The sequence below is a fragment of the Petaurus breviceps genome, unplaced genomic scaffold, assembly GCF_028583685.1.
Source record: "Petaurus breviceps papuanus isolate PSGF00001 unplaced genomic scaffold, PetGlider_PUasm1.0 523, whole genome shotgun sequence".
Lineage (NCBI taxonomy): Eukaryota > Metazoa > Chordata > Mammalia > Diprotodontia > Petauridae > Petaurus > Petaurus breviceps.
This window is the reverse complement of record NW_027186356.1, coordinates 2,509,247-2,527,184: the sequence shown is the minus strand read 5'-3', so window position 1 is coordinate 2,527,184 and position 17,938 is coordinate 2,509,247. Positions and strand designations below refer to the sequence as shown.

Here is a 17,938-nt window from a genome sequence, read left to right as displayed (position 1 = left end):
TGTTCTGCCTGTCCTTTCCCGCAGACGCTCTCCCACTCCATCAAGATGGCAGACCAGAACTTTGAGAAGCTGAAGACAGAGTCCGAGAGGTTGGAGCAGCATGCCAAGAAGTCAGTCAACTGGCTCCTGTGGATCGTGCTCATCTTTGTCTGTTTCATCTTCATCAGCATGATCCTCTTCATCAGGATCTTCCCCAAGTTAAAGTGAAACCAGGGGCTGGCCAGCTGGCACATGGACAAGAGGAGGGGGAAGTGGGAGCAGGTCTGGACTTAAGAACCAATCATTAGTTTCCCATAGTTTCCTTCTAAAACCTTGGGAACATAGGGCGGGAGGGTCCTCCTCAAAAGGAGGAGAATAAAATGCCATTTCCATACTTTTGATGAATGGTCTGTCCCAAGGCTTTCTAGCCGTGTGGCCTAGACATGTCATAGCCCTCACTGTGGAGGTTGGACTCACTCAGACTCCTGCAGCTCTGATGATTCTGTAGTTGTGGGTGAAGTCCTAGCTTCAGATCCATGCCTGAGGGAAGAATGGCTCCAGCCTTCTTGGTGCCCTTGCAGAATTCAGCTCAGCAAACAGTGAGTAAGGACTTGTAAGGTACAGGACCTAGTGCTTAGCACTGGGGACTCAGACCCAGGACAATGACACAGTTCTTGCCTTCAAGGAGCTTATATTCTAGCAGAGGGGTAACATGTGCCCAAGCACAATATACCATCTTCCTGGCCAGGACACCAGAGAAGGCTTCACAGAGGAGGTGACAGCAGAATCACCTGAGTGGCTCTGAATCCCACAAAAAAGTAGAGTAATGCAGAGGGTCTTCCTCTCTCTCCCTCTCCCCTACCCCCATGTCCAAGCTGGCATCAAATCAGTAAGGTCCACCTCTCCAATATCCACTCATGTAATCTCCACCCTCCATCAGGCCCTTCTCACCTCTTGTCTAAACTGCTGTAATCAGTCTTTCTTACTTTGTCTCTCCCTACTCCAATCCAGCCCTTCCAAGTTAATATTCCTAAAAACCCAGCTCTGATTGTCACTCCATCACTCAAGAAACTTCACTGACACCCTATTGCCATTTTCTTAATTTAGAAAATTATTTATTCCATCATAAGCACTTACATGTAGTCATGGACAGAGTCTGCTGGCTGGACAAGTTACCCTGAAGGACATCATATAAAATGAATAATCAAAGACTAATTTGTGTGGAGTTTGTTGGGGGGAAGGAAACATTTTTAAAGAAAGTAAAAAGGAAGAAAAGTCATTCAGAATTAATTTTAAAGAACATGTCAGGTACCCATTACTCTTTTCCGATTCCTGGGCAGTCTATCAGGTACATCTGTCAGGTAAAAACATCTGCCTTCTTTATAACCTGAGGGTCCCAAGTTTAAAAAAAAAATTACAGAGTGGAAAGAAATAATATAAAAACATAGTTCAAGAAATGCATCAGAGAGCAAAACTACATAGGAGGGTAAACAAAGATATTTTGCAAGTACGTACAGCTACAACTTTTCACATGGCTGTTTGTCCCCCACTTCTAAAGGCCCTCCCACCTCTGGCATCCTGTGTTCTAAGAGCCCTGCCACCTCTGGCATCTCTATGCTAAGAGCCTTCCTAACTCTAACATTCTATGGTCCCTCCCAACTCTAACATTCCCTGTTCTAAGGGCCCTCCCAACTGACATCTCTGTTCTAAGAGCCCTGCCACTAGATGAGAAGTGGGGGATAGAATAACATAATATGCAAACTCCTCTGTTTGACATTTAAAGCCCTTCACAGTCTGACTCCTGCTCACCTTTCCAAACTGATTTCCATTTCCATTACTTCCCTTCTCGAAATCTACATTTCAGTCAAACTGACCCACATGCTATTTCTTGTACAAAGCATCCCATCTCCAAGTATTTACCCAGGCTGCTCTCCATGACAGAAATTCATTCCCTCCTTACTAGCTTCCTTCAAGGTTCAGCCCAAGTGCCACTTCCTATAAGAAAGCTTGCCTGAAGTCTTCCATTCTGAGAACCTCTATCCCTTTGTATTTACTAGATTTTGTATTTACTTCTCTGGGGTTGAGAAGTTGTTTCCCCCTCACTGGGATGTAAATTCTGTGAAGGCAGGGAATGTTTTTAGTGTTGGCTTTGGATCCATAGAAATTTGGTAGGGCAAAATGTAAAGTCTTACATTTGGATTTTAAAAATCACAACTTTGGGGACAGAGCCAGCATGGTGGAGAAGAGGCAGGGACTTCCCTGAACTCTATCCAGAGCCCCTCAAAACAACTCTAAGTAATGGCTCAAAACAAATTCTGGAGCAGCAGAACCCATGAAAAATGGGATGAAATAATTTTCTAGCACAAGACAACTTAGAAGGTTGGCAAGAAAGATCTGTTGCACTGGGGTAAGAGTGGTGTTCAGTCCAGTGCAGGCCATACCCCCAGAAAACCAGCAGAAGGACTTGGGAGCAACTGAATCAGTGGAGGTTTCCAGACCCCTCAGCCCACAGCTGGTAAGGGGGTCAGACAACTGTTTAAAAGGAGATTACAGGGGTCCCTTTGCTCACATCAGAGGCAGGATTCTGTTGTATTGTCCATACTTGGATCTGGGTCATAATTCTGAGTCTCAGTCTCAGGGCAAGGAAGAGCACTATCATACCAGAGTTCATGGCTGCAGGACGGTTGAGTCCCTGGCCACAGTTCCAGGGCAGAATAAAGTACTTGTAGTCACTCACAGACCAGAGTACAGGCCAAGAGAGTGGTAAACACACCTCTCCCTAGATCATACCACTTTGGAAGAACCAAAATTATCCAGAATTATCTCTGAAAACAGCTGCACAAAAAAACCTGAAGCTTGGGACAGTGCACCTTCCACTCCAAAAGCTAATGCAACTTTAGCATAGATTTAAAAGTCAAGAAGTTGACTGGAAAATGATTAAACAGAAGAAAAAGATCATAACTATAAAAAGTTATCATAGTGACAAGATCAAAACAGAAACTTAGAAGAAGACAATGAAGTGAAAACTGATATCCAAAGCCTTAAAGAAAAATATCAATTGGTCTCAGGACATGGAAAAGCTCAAAGAGGATTTTTAAAATCAAGCACATGAGGTAGAGGAAAAATTGGAAAGAGAAATAAGAGCGACGCAAGAAAATCATAATGAACACTCACACACACACACACACACACACACACACACAAATACTGAAGAAAATAACATCTTAAAAAATAGAATAGACCAAATGGTAAAAGAGGCATAAAAGTCCAGTGAGGAGAAGAATGCTTCGAAAAGCAGAATTGGCCAAATGGAAAAAAATATGCAAAAATTCACTGAAGAGAAGAACTCCTTAAAAAAACAGAATTGAACAAATAGAAAAAGAGGAACAAAAATTCACTGAAGAAAATAACTCCTTAAAAAGTAGAATTGGTCAAGTGGAAAAGAAAATGCAAAAGCTCACTGTAGAAACTGTTTCCTTAAAAATTAGAATTGGGCAAATGGAAGCTAATGACTCCATGAGACATTAGAAATCAATTAAACAGGGGCGGCCAGGTAGCACAGAGAGTAAGAGCACCGGCTCCAGAGTCAGGATGACATGTGGATCAAATCCGGGCTCAGACACTTATTACCCACCCAGAAACACCTGGCCGTGTAACCTTGAGCAAGTTACTTAACCCCAATTGCTTAGGGGCGGCCAGGTGGCTCAGTGAGTAAGAGCACTGGCCCCAGTGTCAGGATGACCTGGGGATCAAATCCGGGCTCAGATACTTAGCACCACACCCAGAAATAACTGGCTGTGTAACCTTGAGCAAGTTGCTTAACCCCAATTGCTTTAAAAAAAAAAAAAAAGAATACACTAATCGCCTCCTGAAAGAGATCCCCAAATGAAAATTCCCAGGAATATTGTAGCCAAATTCCAGAGCTCCCAGGTCAAGGAGAAAATATTGCAAGAGCCTTAAAAAAATAACCTAATTCAAATATCATGGAGCTACAGTCAGGATGATACAAGATTTAGCAGTTTCTACATTAAAGGATTGGAGGACTCGGAATATGATATTCCAGAGGGCAAATGAGCTATGATTACAACCAAGAATCACCTACCAAGTAAAACTGAGTACAGTTATCCCTTTCACATTGTGGGGGGGTAGGGACATGGTGCTCCCACAATCTGGAAAATCTGTGTGAGAATTTTTGACCCTCCCTTCATACCAGAGAAGGATTCTGAATTATTACGGTATTAAAAGATAAAACATGTTGATATTATACAATACTATAAACATATTTTATGCATTTCTGAGTTTTTAAACTTTTTCTGTGTCATCTGCTAGCCTTCCACATGTTGTCTGCAGCCTCTGCAAAACTCCCAAAAAATTCACATTTAATTTCTTATGCCAACCAACAATATATTGAAATCTCAATAGGGAAAGTCAAGATGTAGAAGGGATAATGTATAATCGTCCATGGGGAAAATGGATATTTAGTAAAATAGAACACTTTCAAGCATTGCTGATGAAAAGACCAGAGCTGAATAAAAAAATTTGACTTTCAAATACAAGACTCAAGAAAAGCATAAAAAGGTAAACAGGGAAGAAAAATCATAAGGGATTCAATAAGTTTAAACTGTTTACATTCCTACATAAGAAAATGCACTCTTAAAAGCGTTATCATTATTAGGACAGTTAGAAAGAGTGTACACAGACAGATGGCATGGAAGTGAGTTGAATGTGATGGGATAATTATCTTTAAAAATAGAGGAAAGAGAGAAATGCACTGGGAGAGGGAAGAAGGGAGAGGCAGAATGGAGTAAATTATTTCATATAAAAGAGGTGAGAAAAAGTTTTTACAGTGTAGGGGAAGATCAGGGGGGATGGTACATGAACCTCACACATCAGAATTGGCTCAGGGTAAAAGGGGAGAGAGTAGGTAAACAGGTGGAAAATAAGATGGAGGGAAATACATAGTAATCATAACTGTGAAAAAATGTAAAGCAAGTTTCTCTGATAAAGACATAATTTATCAGATATATAAAGAACTGAATCAAATTTATAGAAATAAGAACCATTCCTCAATTGATAAATGGTCAAAGGGTATGAATAGATAATTTGCAGAAAAAATAATCCAAGCTATCTGCAGTCATATGGAAAAAAATGCTCTAAATCACTCTTGAGTAGAGAAATGCAAACATAAAACAACTTTGAGTTACTACCCCACACCTATCAGGTTGGCTAATATGGGAGAAAAGGAAAATGACAAATGTTGGAAGGGATATGGGAAAATTGAGGCTGTAATGCACGGTGAAGTTGTATACTGATCCAACCATTCTGTAGAGCATTTTGGAACTATGCCCAAAGGGCTTTAAACCTGTGTGTACCGTTTTACACAGAAATACCACTACTAGGCCTGTACCCCAAAGAAAAGAAGAAGAACAACAAAAATAGGACCTATATATACAAAAATATTCCTAGCAGCTCCTTTTGTGGTGGCAAAGAATTGGACATCAAGAAGACGTCCATCAATTGGGGAATGGCCAAACAAGTTGTTGCATATGATTGTGATGGAAAACGCATAAAAAGCTATGGGCAAAATGCTCTCAGAAAAACTTGAAAAGACTTACATGAACTGATGCAAAGCAAAATGAGCAGAACCAAGTGAACACTGTACATAGTAACAGCAACATTGTACAATGGTCAACTGTGAATGAATTAGATATTCTCTGTAATACAATGATCCAAGATAATTCTGAAGGATTTATCATGAAAAATGCTATCTGCCTCTCTCCAGAGAAAGAACTGATGGAGTCTAAATGCAGATTTTCTTTATTTTTCTTAGTTTTTTTTGTCTGTGTTTTCTTTTACAACATGACTAATGTGGAAATACGTTTGCATGACTTAACATGTAGAAACTACCAAATTGCTTGCCTTCTCAATGAGGGGGAAAAGGGAGGGAGAGAATTTGGAACTCAAAAAAAAGTTTTTTGGTTTTTTTTTAAAGTAATCGGGGTTAAGTAACTTGCTCAAGGTTACACAGCCAGTTATTTCTGGGTGTGGTGCTAAGTATCAGAGCCCAGATTTGATTCCAGGTCATCCCGACTCTGGGGCTGGTGCTCTTACTCACTGAGCCACCTGGCTGCCCCTAAGCAATTGGGGTTAAATAACTTGCTCAAGGTTACACAGCCAGGTGTTTCTGGGTGGGTGCTAAGTGTCTCAGCCTAGATTCGATCCCAGGTCATCCTGACTCTGGGGCCAGTGCTCTTACTTGCTGTACTACCTGGCCGCCCCATAAAAAAAATTTTTTTAAACAAATGTTAAAATTGTTTTTATATGTAATTGGGTGGAAATAAAAATATTAAAACTAAAATAAAATATTAAATTAAAAAACCCCAACTTCCCAAGTGAAATATGACCATTGAGCAGCTGGTCTGAAAAAGATATAAGGGTCCTTAGTGGTCTGCAAACTCAGTATGAGTCAATATCTCATATGGCAACCCAAAAAGTAAATGGGATCTTGGGCTGCAAATAGAGGCCATGTCCATCAGTGGGAAGATGATATTCCCATCATACTCTGTGCTAATCAGACCACCCTGAAAGTTTGGGTCTCCAGTCCAGGTGCCATGTTTCAGGGAGGACCTTGACAGACTAGAACATATCCAGAGGAGGGTGACCAGGGTGGTAAAAGGACTCCAGGTCACACCATAGAAGGATCCATTTAAGGAACTGGTAAGTTTCTGACTTGGGGGTAAACCTGGCAAGGGCAGCATGATGCCTGTACTCAAATATTGAAGAGCTTTCACATGGAAGAGGACAATGAGACCTGTTCTTCTTCACTCAGAGGACAGAACCAGAAGTAGCAAGGTGGAAGTTGCAGAGGGTAAGATTTATACTTGTTTGAGGAGGAGGTTCTGAGCCCAGGAAGGAGAGCAGCTACAGAGTCACTATGTATCCTAGCAGAGGGTCAAAGAACATCCATTTCCAGCATGTGCTCTGAATTCAAACCCTGGGAGAGTTCAACAAGTGACAGACTACAAAGAAAAGAAAAAAGAAAAGGAAGGAGGAAAGGAGGGTAGGAAGGAAGGAAGGAAGGAAGGAAGGAAGGAAGGAAGGAAGGAAGGAAGGAAGGAAGGAAGGAAGGAAGGAAGGAAGAAAAAAAGAAAAGAGCAAGGAATTAGATGATGGAGACCAGGGAACCATTTTTTCTTGTCTTTCTTTCCTTAAAATGATAAAGCAGAGGCTAAAATCCTTCAACTCTTTTGCACATTCTTCCCCTTTGTTCACACTATGTTCCAGCCAAATTGACCTATTTACCATCAGACTTGGCCCTTCATTTCCCACCTCTAGGCCTTTCCATTGGCTGTTAACCTTTGCCTGGAATGCCCACCTTATCCTCTGCTCCTTAGAATTCCCAGTTTCCTTCAAGGCTCCCCACATATGCCACATCCTACATGAGGCCTTTCCTAAATCTCCTTATTTTTAGTATTGATAACCCTCTTACTCAAATTACCTTGTCTCTATGAAACCCTTTATACATCAAATCTCTCAAGTGGAAGATAAAGTCTGAGAAGTCAGTTAACTCTTTTTATTGAATCACTGGGGCCTTGCACATCACATTATAGGGGCTTAATAAATGCTGATGGGTCTGTATTGAATTGGAGTTTAGGGCAGCAGTCCTATAGTTGCTTGTAGTAACCTTGCCACTAATTATATGTGTGGTCTTGGGGAAGTACAACATGGCAGAAAACATTGTGACCCTGGATGGTTGACCTTATTCCCTGGGCCTCAGTATCCCCATTTGTGAAGTTCTCTATGTTCTAAAGTCCCTCTAAACTCTGACATCCTATGCTTAATGCTCTAGGACCCTTCAAGTTGTAGCATTCTGGGTTCTAAGGTCCCTCCTCCCCCCAGTTCTGACATTCTATCTTCCAAGATCCCTCAAAGGTCTGACATTCTAAGGTTCCTCCTGACTTTGACATTCTCTATTCTAAGGGCCTCCCAGCCTTGTATTCTATGGGCCCTCCCAACTCTGACATTCTGTGTTCTAAGGACCTTCTCAGTTCTGACATTCTCTGTTCCAAGGGCCCTCCAGCTCTGACATCCTGTGTGCTAAGGGCCCTAAACATTCTCTGTTTTAAGGGTCCTTGTGGTACTCAGTTCTGATTCTCTTATGCTCTAAAGTCCCCTTCAGCTCTAATAGTGCATCAATGTGAGTCACTTCCTCTATCTGGGCCATGGACCCCCTACCCTTACTGTCACTATCTGGATCACCCACTAGGGGGCATCTCTTTCTCTCCTGTGGAGCACCTCTGTCTCGCAGCTGCTCCCTGTTCTGGGACCCTTGGCTATCAGTAGAAGAAGATCAAGACAACTTTCCTATGTATGAAGAATTTTTTGCTACTCACAAAGCCCCTGTGTTTTACCTCATCTAAGGAATTAATAATAAATCCTGGTGGGACTTCCCACCCTCATCAGCTCCAAATCCATCTTCCATCACTCTACCTCACTTAGAGACCCCAAATGCCACTGTTTAGTCCCCACAGAGAATGAGGCTCCCCTGCCTGACTTTAGGAGATTAGTTGTCTTGGGCAAAGGTTCACAAAGCCCACTTCCTTGAGCGATATTCTTCTTGGGATGCCAATAGCTGCTAAGGGGTTATCCCAGACACTCGAACACCAGCGAAGTGTTTAGTTCTTTCCCCCCAGTTTCCCTGTCCAGGCTGTCTTAATTGTCTTCCCAGAGCCCAGACCTGGACATATCCCTCTCATGTTCAACTACCTTCGATGGCTCCCATACCCAAAGGATAATGTCCACATTCCTAAGTCTGGCATTTAAGATCTTCCACAAAACCCTCTAACTTCCCTCTACCCCTTTATTGCCTGCTTCTTAATCTTCAAATACTCTGCACTCTGATTCCGGTTTTCCCAAATAATTACCTTTGTCCACAGCCCTCTCTATGCCTGGATTATCCTCTCCTACCATCTCTACTTGACTCTGCTCAAGTGCTCTTCTATGATTTTATGATTCATCTCCACTCAGCCTTGATAAGCTTTTTATTTTTTTTCCAGACTTGCCCAAGATCTCACAACTAGTAAGTGTCTGAGACTGGGGTTGAATTCATGGTCTCCTCACTCAGAGATGGTGCTCTAATCACTGCCCCAGAGAATTTCGTTGATTAGTAGTTTGTCTGTTTTTCAGTTGTGTCCAACTCTTTGTGATCCCATTTGAAGTTTTTTTTGGCAAAGATACTGGAGTGATTTGCCATCTCCTTCTCAAGCTCATTTTACAGATGAGGAAACTGAGGCAAACGGGCTTAAAGTGACTTACCCAGGGTCACACAGCTAGTAAGTGTCTGAGGCTGGATTTGAACCCAAGAAGAGACTTTCTGACTTTAGGCCCGGCATGCTATCTACTGCCCCTCCCTGATAAACCCTGATAAACTTTTCTAACATTTAAGTCCCCAAGACATAGTAGATAGAGGACCAACCTTGGCTTCATGTCCTGGGTTCATATCCTGCCTCTGATATATACTAGCTGAACTGGCCTGGAGACAGGATTGCCAGCTGTGCCCAGGCAAACCCTGATATCTTAAAAAAAAGAAAATCTAGCATTTTGTGTCTCATTTTAAAATTAAATTTAACTTAATTTTTTAAATTGTTTTTAGTTTATTTAATGAATAAAAATAATATCCTTTAAGATTGCTCATTCAATAAATGTTTGCTTTAACAATAAAGGTTCCTGGATGCACACCCTAGTAAAATGTCACGTGTTTGAGACTAGCGCTGTGATCACGGGCAAACCCCTTCACCTCATACTGTCCCAGGCACCTCTCTGGGCATCAAGTTAAAGATGGGCTGACCATTTGGATCAGTCACACTGGTTGCTCCTTAGAAGAAATTATAACTCCAGGCCCAAAAAGAGAATTACTTAAGGACCTCAAATCCTTTTCCGTACCCCACTGGAGGATAGAGGATCCCTATGCAGGAGTGTGAATACACACACCTGAGTAGATCTCTGCAGAATCTGCATCTGACAACCCCATCCCCCACCCCTGCCACCCAAGTCTCTGCTGTGTGCTGGGTTCATTCCAGGACCTCCTCCTTGCTATTATTTCCTTAAAGAGTCAGAATTTATTTTCCTGTGTCCAGAGGTCTCTGATTTCAAGGGTAGGAGCAATCTTCTTGGTAGCAAAGTTCTCAATCCTGCAAGTCTTTGGTGGTGGTGTTCTTTTAAATTTTGTTTTTCAAGTAACAGACATTTCTTTATTTTCTCTCTCCTCCCCCCACAATTATTTCAAAGAAAAAGAAAACCCTTGGCATCCAGGTGGCGCAGTGAGTAAGAGCACCGGCCCTAGCATCAGGAGACCCGGGATCAGTTCCGGCCTCAGATACTTAACACCCACACAAAATAACTGTCCATGTAACCTTGAGCAAGTTACTTAACCCCAATTGCGAAAGAAAGAAAGAAAGAAAGAAAGAAAGAAAGAAAGAAAGAAAGAAAGAAAGAAAGAAAGAAAGAAAGAAAGAAAGAAAGAAAGAAAGAAAGAAAGAAAGAAAGAAAGAAAGAAAGAAAGAAAGAAAGAAAGAAAGAAAGAAAGAAAGAAAGAAAGACATGTTGCTCAACTGGCCAGTTTCAATTTGGTCCCCAGTAGGCAGCTCCTTTTCTACTTACAGAGGTTGTTTTTTGTCTTTCATTCTCTAACAGGAACATGACATCAGGGAGGTGATGCCATGACATGCAAGTGAATTGGATTTCAGTGAGGGAGGGCAAAGTCACCAGCCTCCTTTTTTCCTCCAAAGCTGTCTGGGTCTTGTGGCCAGATATAGATCAGACAACTGGAGATGGCCCTGGCTGCAGTGGGGGACCAGAGGGTCATGTGGTTGGAGCTGGAATAGAGTTTAGAGATAATGAGGATAATCAGGTGGACAAAGAAGGGGAGGAGGGTGGGGACCCAGGGTATATGGGCGCTTGGGCAAAGGAGGGGTGAAATCCCTGAGCAAAGCAGAGGATGGTGTTTGTGGGCACAGTAACGGTGCCCAGTGTGGGATGAGTGGGATATGGGCTGTGTCAGAACAGGAGGGGATGAAATCCCTGAGTATAAGGAACAGGGGTTTGTAGACCCAGCAAAGGTACTTGGATATATTATATATGTAGGCATTGGAGTAGACTACACATGTTGGCACAGAGAGAAGTTATGCCTGTGGACACAGGGGCGGATAAAGGGATAGTTAGCTGACCCTGTTCCCTTTTCTCCTCTCCCCTACTTCCCTGGCTAGGAGAGTAGCTCTATACAGTGGAAAGAACACAAAATGAGCAGTCATGAGACCTGGGTTCAAATCTCAAATTTGCAACTTGTGTTATCTGAGGCTAATCTCTTCTCCTCTCTGGGCCTCCTTCTCCTCATCTGTAAAATGGCCTCTGAGGTCCATTCTAATTCTAAGGCCTATGGTTCCAGGATCTAGTTGGTGCTGGGGCTTTCTGTGACCCTGGGGAAACCCCACATAGAGGAGGGCCTCCAAGAGAATCACTGGGGAAGGACTGGTACTTAGTGGCTAAAGGAAGACCTGACTTCAAAACCTGACTTGGAAACTTACCAGTGGGCAAGTCACTTAGCCTTTAATTCTCAGTTTCCTCATCTATAAAATGGGTCTAATAATAGCACCTCCCTCACAGGATTGTTGTAAAGATCAAATGAGATAATATTTATAAAACTCTTTGCAAATATTAGTCAATAGTCAGTGAACATTTATTAAGCACCTACTATGTGAAATGAAAAAGGACATTCTTTGCCCTCAAGGAGTTTACCATCTATTAGAAGAAAACCACACACAAAAAAATATGAGGGAGGTACCCGGTGCCGGCATAATACAATGAAGTGATATGTACAATTTTTATTGTTATTCTTTTTCTACCCCATCTACTCCCCCAAAGTCCTTCGTGAATGAACCCCCAAAAGCAGCTAATCTAAGCAGTGACTGATCCCAGATCTGGAGCTTGGGAGGGGTCTTCCAGGGGGGACTCTGGGACCCCTGAGGAGTGCCACTGGCTTGGTATCCAGCCTGGCCACCCTCCATTCTGAAGGGACCTTCCACACCTCACTTGCTCTCCTTCTGCCCCAACAACATCCAGGCTCAGGGTCAGAACCAGCAGAGGCCCAGGAAGATAGTGTTTGAAGATGAGCTTCCTATCAGCAGCCCTGAGGTGGCTCCCAGGCTGGGCCCTCAGCCAGGCAAGGGCCCCACAGGGTCTGGCCCAGCCCTTCACCCTGGGCACAGTCCCCAGCCTCAGCTGGTACCTGACTACATACTGTGAGTCTACCATTTGGGGGGCACCCAGGGTGAATGGGGGGAAACACTGGAAGGGAGAGGTAGGGGAGAAGTCCCTGGGGTGAGAGTGGGAACACTGGGAGGGGCTAAGGGGCACCAAGGATAAGTAGGGGAAGATCCAAAGACTTGGGGGGGACATTGGAAAATCCTTGGGCTGGGGTTACTAGAGGAGCACAGGGGATAAGGATGACAGGGGTCCCTGCAGAAGGGTCATTTGGGTAAGCATTAGGAGGGTTGGGCAGTCCCTAAGCAAAGGGTTTTAATATGGCTGGGTGGAGGGATGGAAAGAGGTCTTTTGCAGTCCTTGGGTTCATTAACTCTCTGTCTGGGAACAACTTCCAGTCTTGAGAGATAGATGGGTGAGACTTCCCCTAAGGAGAAATCCTTCTCCAGGCCCCAACCCCAGCTATCTCAGCCCCACTCCCATCTTCTCCCCAAACCCCTGGGCTGAAGACATACCAACTTGTGGGACTGTGTGTCTTTCTGCATATGGAACAGTGTGTCTGTGTATATACGAAGGGGAAAGAGCCTGGGGCAAAGGTTCCAGAGGCCTGGCTGGAGTCAGGGGTGGCTCTGAGGCTGACTGTGTGACCTTGGATGAGTCACTGCCACTCTATCAAAGGTTCCAGCTGTTCTGGGCTCAGCACAGGCCTGCTTTCACCCAGGCTGAGCCCCTGGTGGGTTCCTCCTCTGGCAGGAGATACCCAGCAATCTACAGTGAGTCTGAGAGGCGTCGCTTCAAGGCTGTCTTTCAAGACCAGCATGCTGAGTACCAGGAGCTCTGCCAGAGTGTGGCCACGGCCATGGCCAAGTTCAAGGAACTGGAAGCCCTCCTGGCTACATTGCCCCAGCCGGGCCCCAAGGTCAGTGCCCACCCCTTCCAGCCCCCTCTAATGCCCTCTTTACTCCCAAAGACCCAGGGCTCCCTCCCTGGATCCCAAATGACCAGCCATGTTTTGCCATCTTCTCTAACCATTCCTGGTTCCAAATCTGCCACCTCCAAGGAGCCCTCTTGGATTAGCTCTGTCCACTCACTATGACCTCACCCTGCAGGTGGGGGCAAAAGACAGGGACATGACCCCTCCAATGGAGAACTCAGAGAGAGACAGATGCTACCCTAGAGAGCCCCTGATCTGAGGGAGAGGGGTGGTTCCTGCCTTCTGAAGGGAAAGGAGAGGGGCCACCCAGACAAGACAGCCATGAGGTCCCGTTGAGGCTAATCATGGAAGGCTGCCTGTGAGAGTTGGGTTTGGGGCCATCAAAGGGCAGAGAGGGAGACTGGGACTTGGGGTGGGCATATCTAGAGAACTTGGGTCTGCTTGTGTTTTTAGGAGGGGCCTCTCTGGCCATGGGGAGGTCAAGTTCAGGGTCTAGCCTGGCTGGGAATCTTGTATGAGAGGTTTGTGGGGAGGGGACAGGGTTGGGCTTTCCTGTTGTAGTGGGAGGGGGAATGTGTGAAAGGAGGAGGGCAGGGGAGCAGGTGGGAGATCAAAACAACAAATGTTCCCAAATCCTACTTCCTTCCCAGAGGCGGCATCGCCCAGAATGGAGGAGGAGGAGAATTTAGGAGAGTGAGTAGAGAGAAGTGGCTTAGAGAAATCTCACAACCCAGGACTTGGGGCTCAGGCCTGAGGGGGCCCTGGGGACTCCCAGGCCTGGGGGCAGAGTTTGGCTCCCTGGGGACCCCAGTCTATGGTAAAGGCCATTCAGGCCAGGCCCTCAGTGGGGGTCCTGGCACTACAGGAGTCCTGACTCGAGGCTGGGATGCCAAAGCTTTCATGTAGTCAGGGAGGAAGGGCGGGAAAGGGAAGGTCAGCAGGGGGCCATCCTCTCAGCCTGCCCTGGATGGGGGGAGGGAGCTGGGGCAGACGTGACCCAAAACCATACGTGCTTCCTCAGTCAAAGCATCCATTCCCTCTCCTCTCTCCTCTGTTGTCCCCCCCCCCCCATTCAGCAAGAGAAAACTACATCAGACTACTTTCTGTTTCCAACCTCAGGGCCTTTGCCCTGGCTGTGCCCCATGCCTGGAATGCTCTCCCTCCTGACCTCTTATTCCTGCTTTCCCTGGCCTCCTTTAAGGCTCAGCTAAAAGACCACTTTCTTAGATTAGCGCCTTCCTTCTGAAATCTGCCTCCCATTTGCACCATACGTATTTTGAGTTGTTTGCATGTCGACTCCCCCATTAGACCATGAGTGCCTTGAGGGCAGGGGCTGGCTTTGCCTTTGTATCCTCAGAGCTTAACACAGAGCCTGGCACACAGTAGGCGCTTAATAGATGATTGTTGACTGACTGATGAGCAGCCAAGCTCCATCCTGTGCTCTCTGGGCAGCCTGTGAGGTCCTGCTCTGTCCCCATCACCAAATGGCCCCGGGACCTGTAGGCCCTTCTGGTCCTACCAACCCAGGGAGGCTTCCTAGAGGCCATAGGGTAGAAAGTGCTGCTTTAAGCAGAAAGCATTTGATGAACTGAGAGTGAAAGGCAGATAAGCTAGGCAGTAGGTGAAGCTTAGTTCTCTCCATCTCCCTTCTCCCCCTGCACCAGGAAGAAGCCCGTTTTGCCTGGGTCCAGAAGGAATTGGAAAGGAAGAAGAAGGTGAGTGAGGGACTCCTAGAACCTTGATTAGCTCTATAGAACCTTCTCCTCTTGCGTCTAGCCCTCCCCCTAACATCTCTTTCCAAAAGCCTCACCAGAAGTCATACTTCTATCCCCTTGCCTGCAAACCATCCTATGGTCCTCACTAGAGACCACAGAAGGGCAGAACGGGAGGGACCAGAGAAATCAAATAGTTATATATACTCCCACTTTACAGATGGTAAAACTAAGTCAGGCTGGGGGAAAGAAAGTGATTTGGCCCTTGAGAGAACATGTGATATTTTCTCAGGCAAGAGGCTCTTTCTTGCTGCACCAGAAACGCAAGAACTAATTCTCAGTGGTAGCTGATGCCCTGGAGTTTCTGGACACCCCCAAATAAGGGAAGGAAGGATAGGACTCAACCTATGGGGAGGAGAAGGTTGGAGGCAGAGCTGAAAGCTCCCCACCCCCAATTCTGGGGCCAGCCCTGAAGACCCTGAACAATGAGCACATAGGATTCATTTTATTTTGTGACTTGATTTTCTAAATACTGAGGTCCTGGTCTGTACAAAAAGAAGCCCCAATTATCGGGAAGCAAGATGATCATTCAGACTTGTCCTATCCTTGGGTCAATCTAGGCAGGCTTCCTGGCAGAGACAAGATCAGGGGAACTGTTTTAATCAAAGAGTTAAGAGGAGAGTTTGGCAAATTGAAAGAAGGAAGAAGAGGAGGGGAGAAGACAGGTGTCAATATACGTTTTTTAAAATTAGAAATAAATCAGGCTGGTATTACAGCAGTAAGGATCAAGGTAACACCGAATGAAATACTTTTCTCTCCATCAACATTTGACCAGGCTGAGCACTGACCCCGAGGTTTTCTTCTCTCTCCTCTATGGCAGGACCCAGTTTTCCTGGAGAAGCAGGCCCGCTGTGACTACCTAAAGAGAAAATTGAGGCACCTCAAAGCACAGATCCAGAAATATGATGAAAAGAATTCCCAGGATGGCTCCATTTATTTCTGAACCAGACATTGCCCACGCCTGGGCAGAGACAACTCCAGTAGATGGGACAGGATGCTGCTTTGAGATGCCAGTCCCCCCTCACTGATGAAGAAGGGGGCTGCCCTAGCTAGGGCTGAGCATAGCTGTTGCTCCTGAGAACCAGGTCAATCCCAACTCCCACCCCCACCCCAGGGGGACATCAGTACTTGAAGAATGAATATTACTAAGTGGCCTGCCCATGGGGAGGGTGGGGCAAAGAGTGTACCCATGGGCTTGGGGTGCCAGTACCTACAGAGAAGAAAATGCTTCTGAGAAAAGGCAGCAAGCAGGGCACAGTTAAGCTGGGAGGCAGGAGACCTGACTTTAAAGCCCTGTGGGGCCACTGACTTAGCCTAACCCTGGGCAAATCCTTTCTCCTTCATTTCTTCCTTCTCTCCTTCTGTTTCATTTTTGTTCAAAATGGAGTATGAGAAGATTTGGACTATGTGGTCTCTGAAGTCCCAAATCCAGTTGTGACCTTTTGCATTCTAAGGGTCCTCCCTCTAGTCTCCAAAATTCTATGCTCTATGGTCCCTCCTATCTCTGACATTCATCCTCTGTTCTAAGGTCTTTCCCAGTTCCAATATTCCATGTTGTAAGGTCTCTCCCAGCTCTGACATTCTGTGTTCTAAGATTCCTCCAAGCTCTGACATTCTGTCTTCTAAAGGCCCTCCCTGCTCTGACATTCTGTGTTTTAAGGATCCCCCTGCTCAATTCTGACATTCTATGTTTCAAGGTATCTCTTAACACCGATATTCTCTGTTCTACCATGCACCTAACCCTGATGTTTTCTGTTCTGAAGGTCCTCTTAGCTTTGACATTCCATATTCTAAGGGCCCTCCCAGCTCTGACACTTTGAATTCCATATTGCAAGGAAGGCATTAGTGGATAGAATTCTGGACTAGAAATCAGAAGACTTGGGTCCAGATTTTTTTCTCTGACTTCCCAGTAGTTTGATTGAGGATGCGAGGAGGTCATAAGTCTCAGTTTCCTCATCCATAAAATGGCAATAATCATAATAATAAATGTGTTACCTACCTCATTGGGCTATTGTGAGGCTCAAATGAGTTAATGTTTGCAAAGTACTTTTCAAGTCTTAAAATTCTTTATAAATAAATTTATATTATTATTGTTATCATTACTATTACTATTCATATTACAGTCACAAAATCCATATTGCTTCCAAACATAGTGTGAACACCTGATCACCTCAACCCAATGCAGCTCAGAACTCCTAAACTCTAGCAATACACCAAACTCAGCCTCCCCCCAATAGGAATTCCAGGCATCCAAATAACTTGAAGCAATGTTTTAAAATGCATAAAATGCAAACACTTCAGAACAATATTTTCAAATGCATAAAATGCAAACACTTCAGAAAATAGTTTCCTAATGCATAAACTGCAAACACTTCAGAAAATTGTTTTCCCAATGCAAACAGAAAGCAAACACTTCAAAACAATGTTTTCGAATGTGTAAATAAAACACATAGGATTACAAATGAAATAAACTATTGAAGTACTTTTATTTATTTTAATTTAATATTTTATTGAAATAAAATATTGAAATACATTATCAAAATATTTAAAGCACACACTCACACAAACAAGTTCATAAACCCCAAATTAAAAATACCTGCAGAAAAAACACAACCAGAAGAAACACACAGATAAATGTAAATATGGCTTACCGGTATTCCTTAGAAAGACAAAGAAAAGAATTGACAGAATTGATTTTTATTACATCTCCAAAGGCAACAAAAGACACCATTTCATGGGAATATGTGGCTCTTTCCAATTTTAGTGCCTACGTGTATGCAAAAAAACTCGTGAAAATCAAGACAGCTTATGCATCAACATTGGTTGCACAGGATAAAAGGCAGAGAAACTCTACTAAAAATTAATTAAGACAGTCTAAATTAAATCAGCATATGATTTGGTGTTCAATGACTTCAAAATAAAGGTAGGAACAGGTGAGGATGGCAGGAAACATTGAAAAACATAGGCGAGGAATAAGGAATGAGAGACCCCAAAG

The 17,938-nt window shown here is 44.3% G+C and overlaps 2 protein-coding genes across 3 annotated transcripts in view; both read left to right on the top strand.

Moving 5' to 3' along the window:
* USE1 (unconventional SNARE in the ER 1) overlaps positions 1-373 on the top strand; it is a 16,766-nt gene extending 16,393 nt beyond the window's left edge. For both annotated transcript variants that reach the window (XM_069102080.1, XM_069102079.1), the window contains one exon: positions 25-373. In XM_069102080.1, the coding sequence (XP_068958181.1) occupies positions 25-207 (183 nt within the window). In that variant the 3' untranslated portion in view covers positions 208-373. The remainder of the gene's footprint in view (positions 1-24) is intronic.
* A 10,651-nt stretch (positions 374-11,024) lies between these two features.
* On the top strand, positions 11,025-17,365 carry OCEL1 (occludin/ELL domain containing 1). The gene is made up of 5 exons (XM_069101959.1): positions 11,025-11,096; positions 12,049-12,275; positions 12,991-13,156; positions 14,836-14,886; positions 15,764-17,365. The coding sequence occupies exons 1-5, from the start codon at positions 11,025-11,027 to the stop codon at positions 15,884-15,886; spliced, it is 639 nt and encodes a 212-aa protein (XP_068958060.1). The 3' UTR covers positions 15,887-17,365.
* Positions 17,366-17,938: the final 573 nt, after the last annotated feature.

Coding starts and splice junctions, on each gene's coding strand:
- OCEL1 (XM_069101959.1), top strand. CDS start 11,025: ATGGGCTGTGTCAGAACAGGAGGGGATGAAATCCCTGAGTATAAGGAA. Junction 12,276..12,990: donor CTGGTACCTGACTACATACT/GTGAGTCTACCA, acceptor CTCCTCTGGCAG/GAGATACCCAGCAATCTACA. Junction 13,157..14,835: donor TGCCCCAGCCGGGCCCCAAG/GTCAGTGCCCAC, acceptor CCCCTGCACCAG/GAAGAAGCCCGTTTTGCCTG.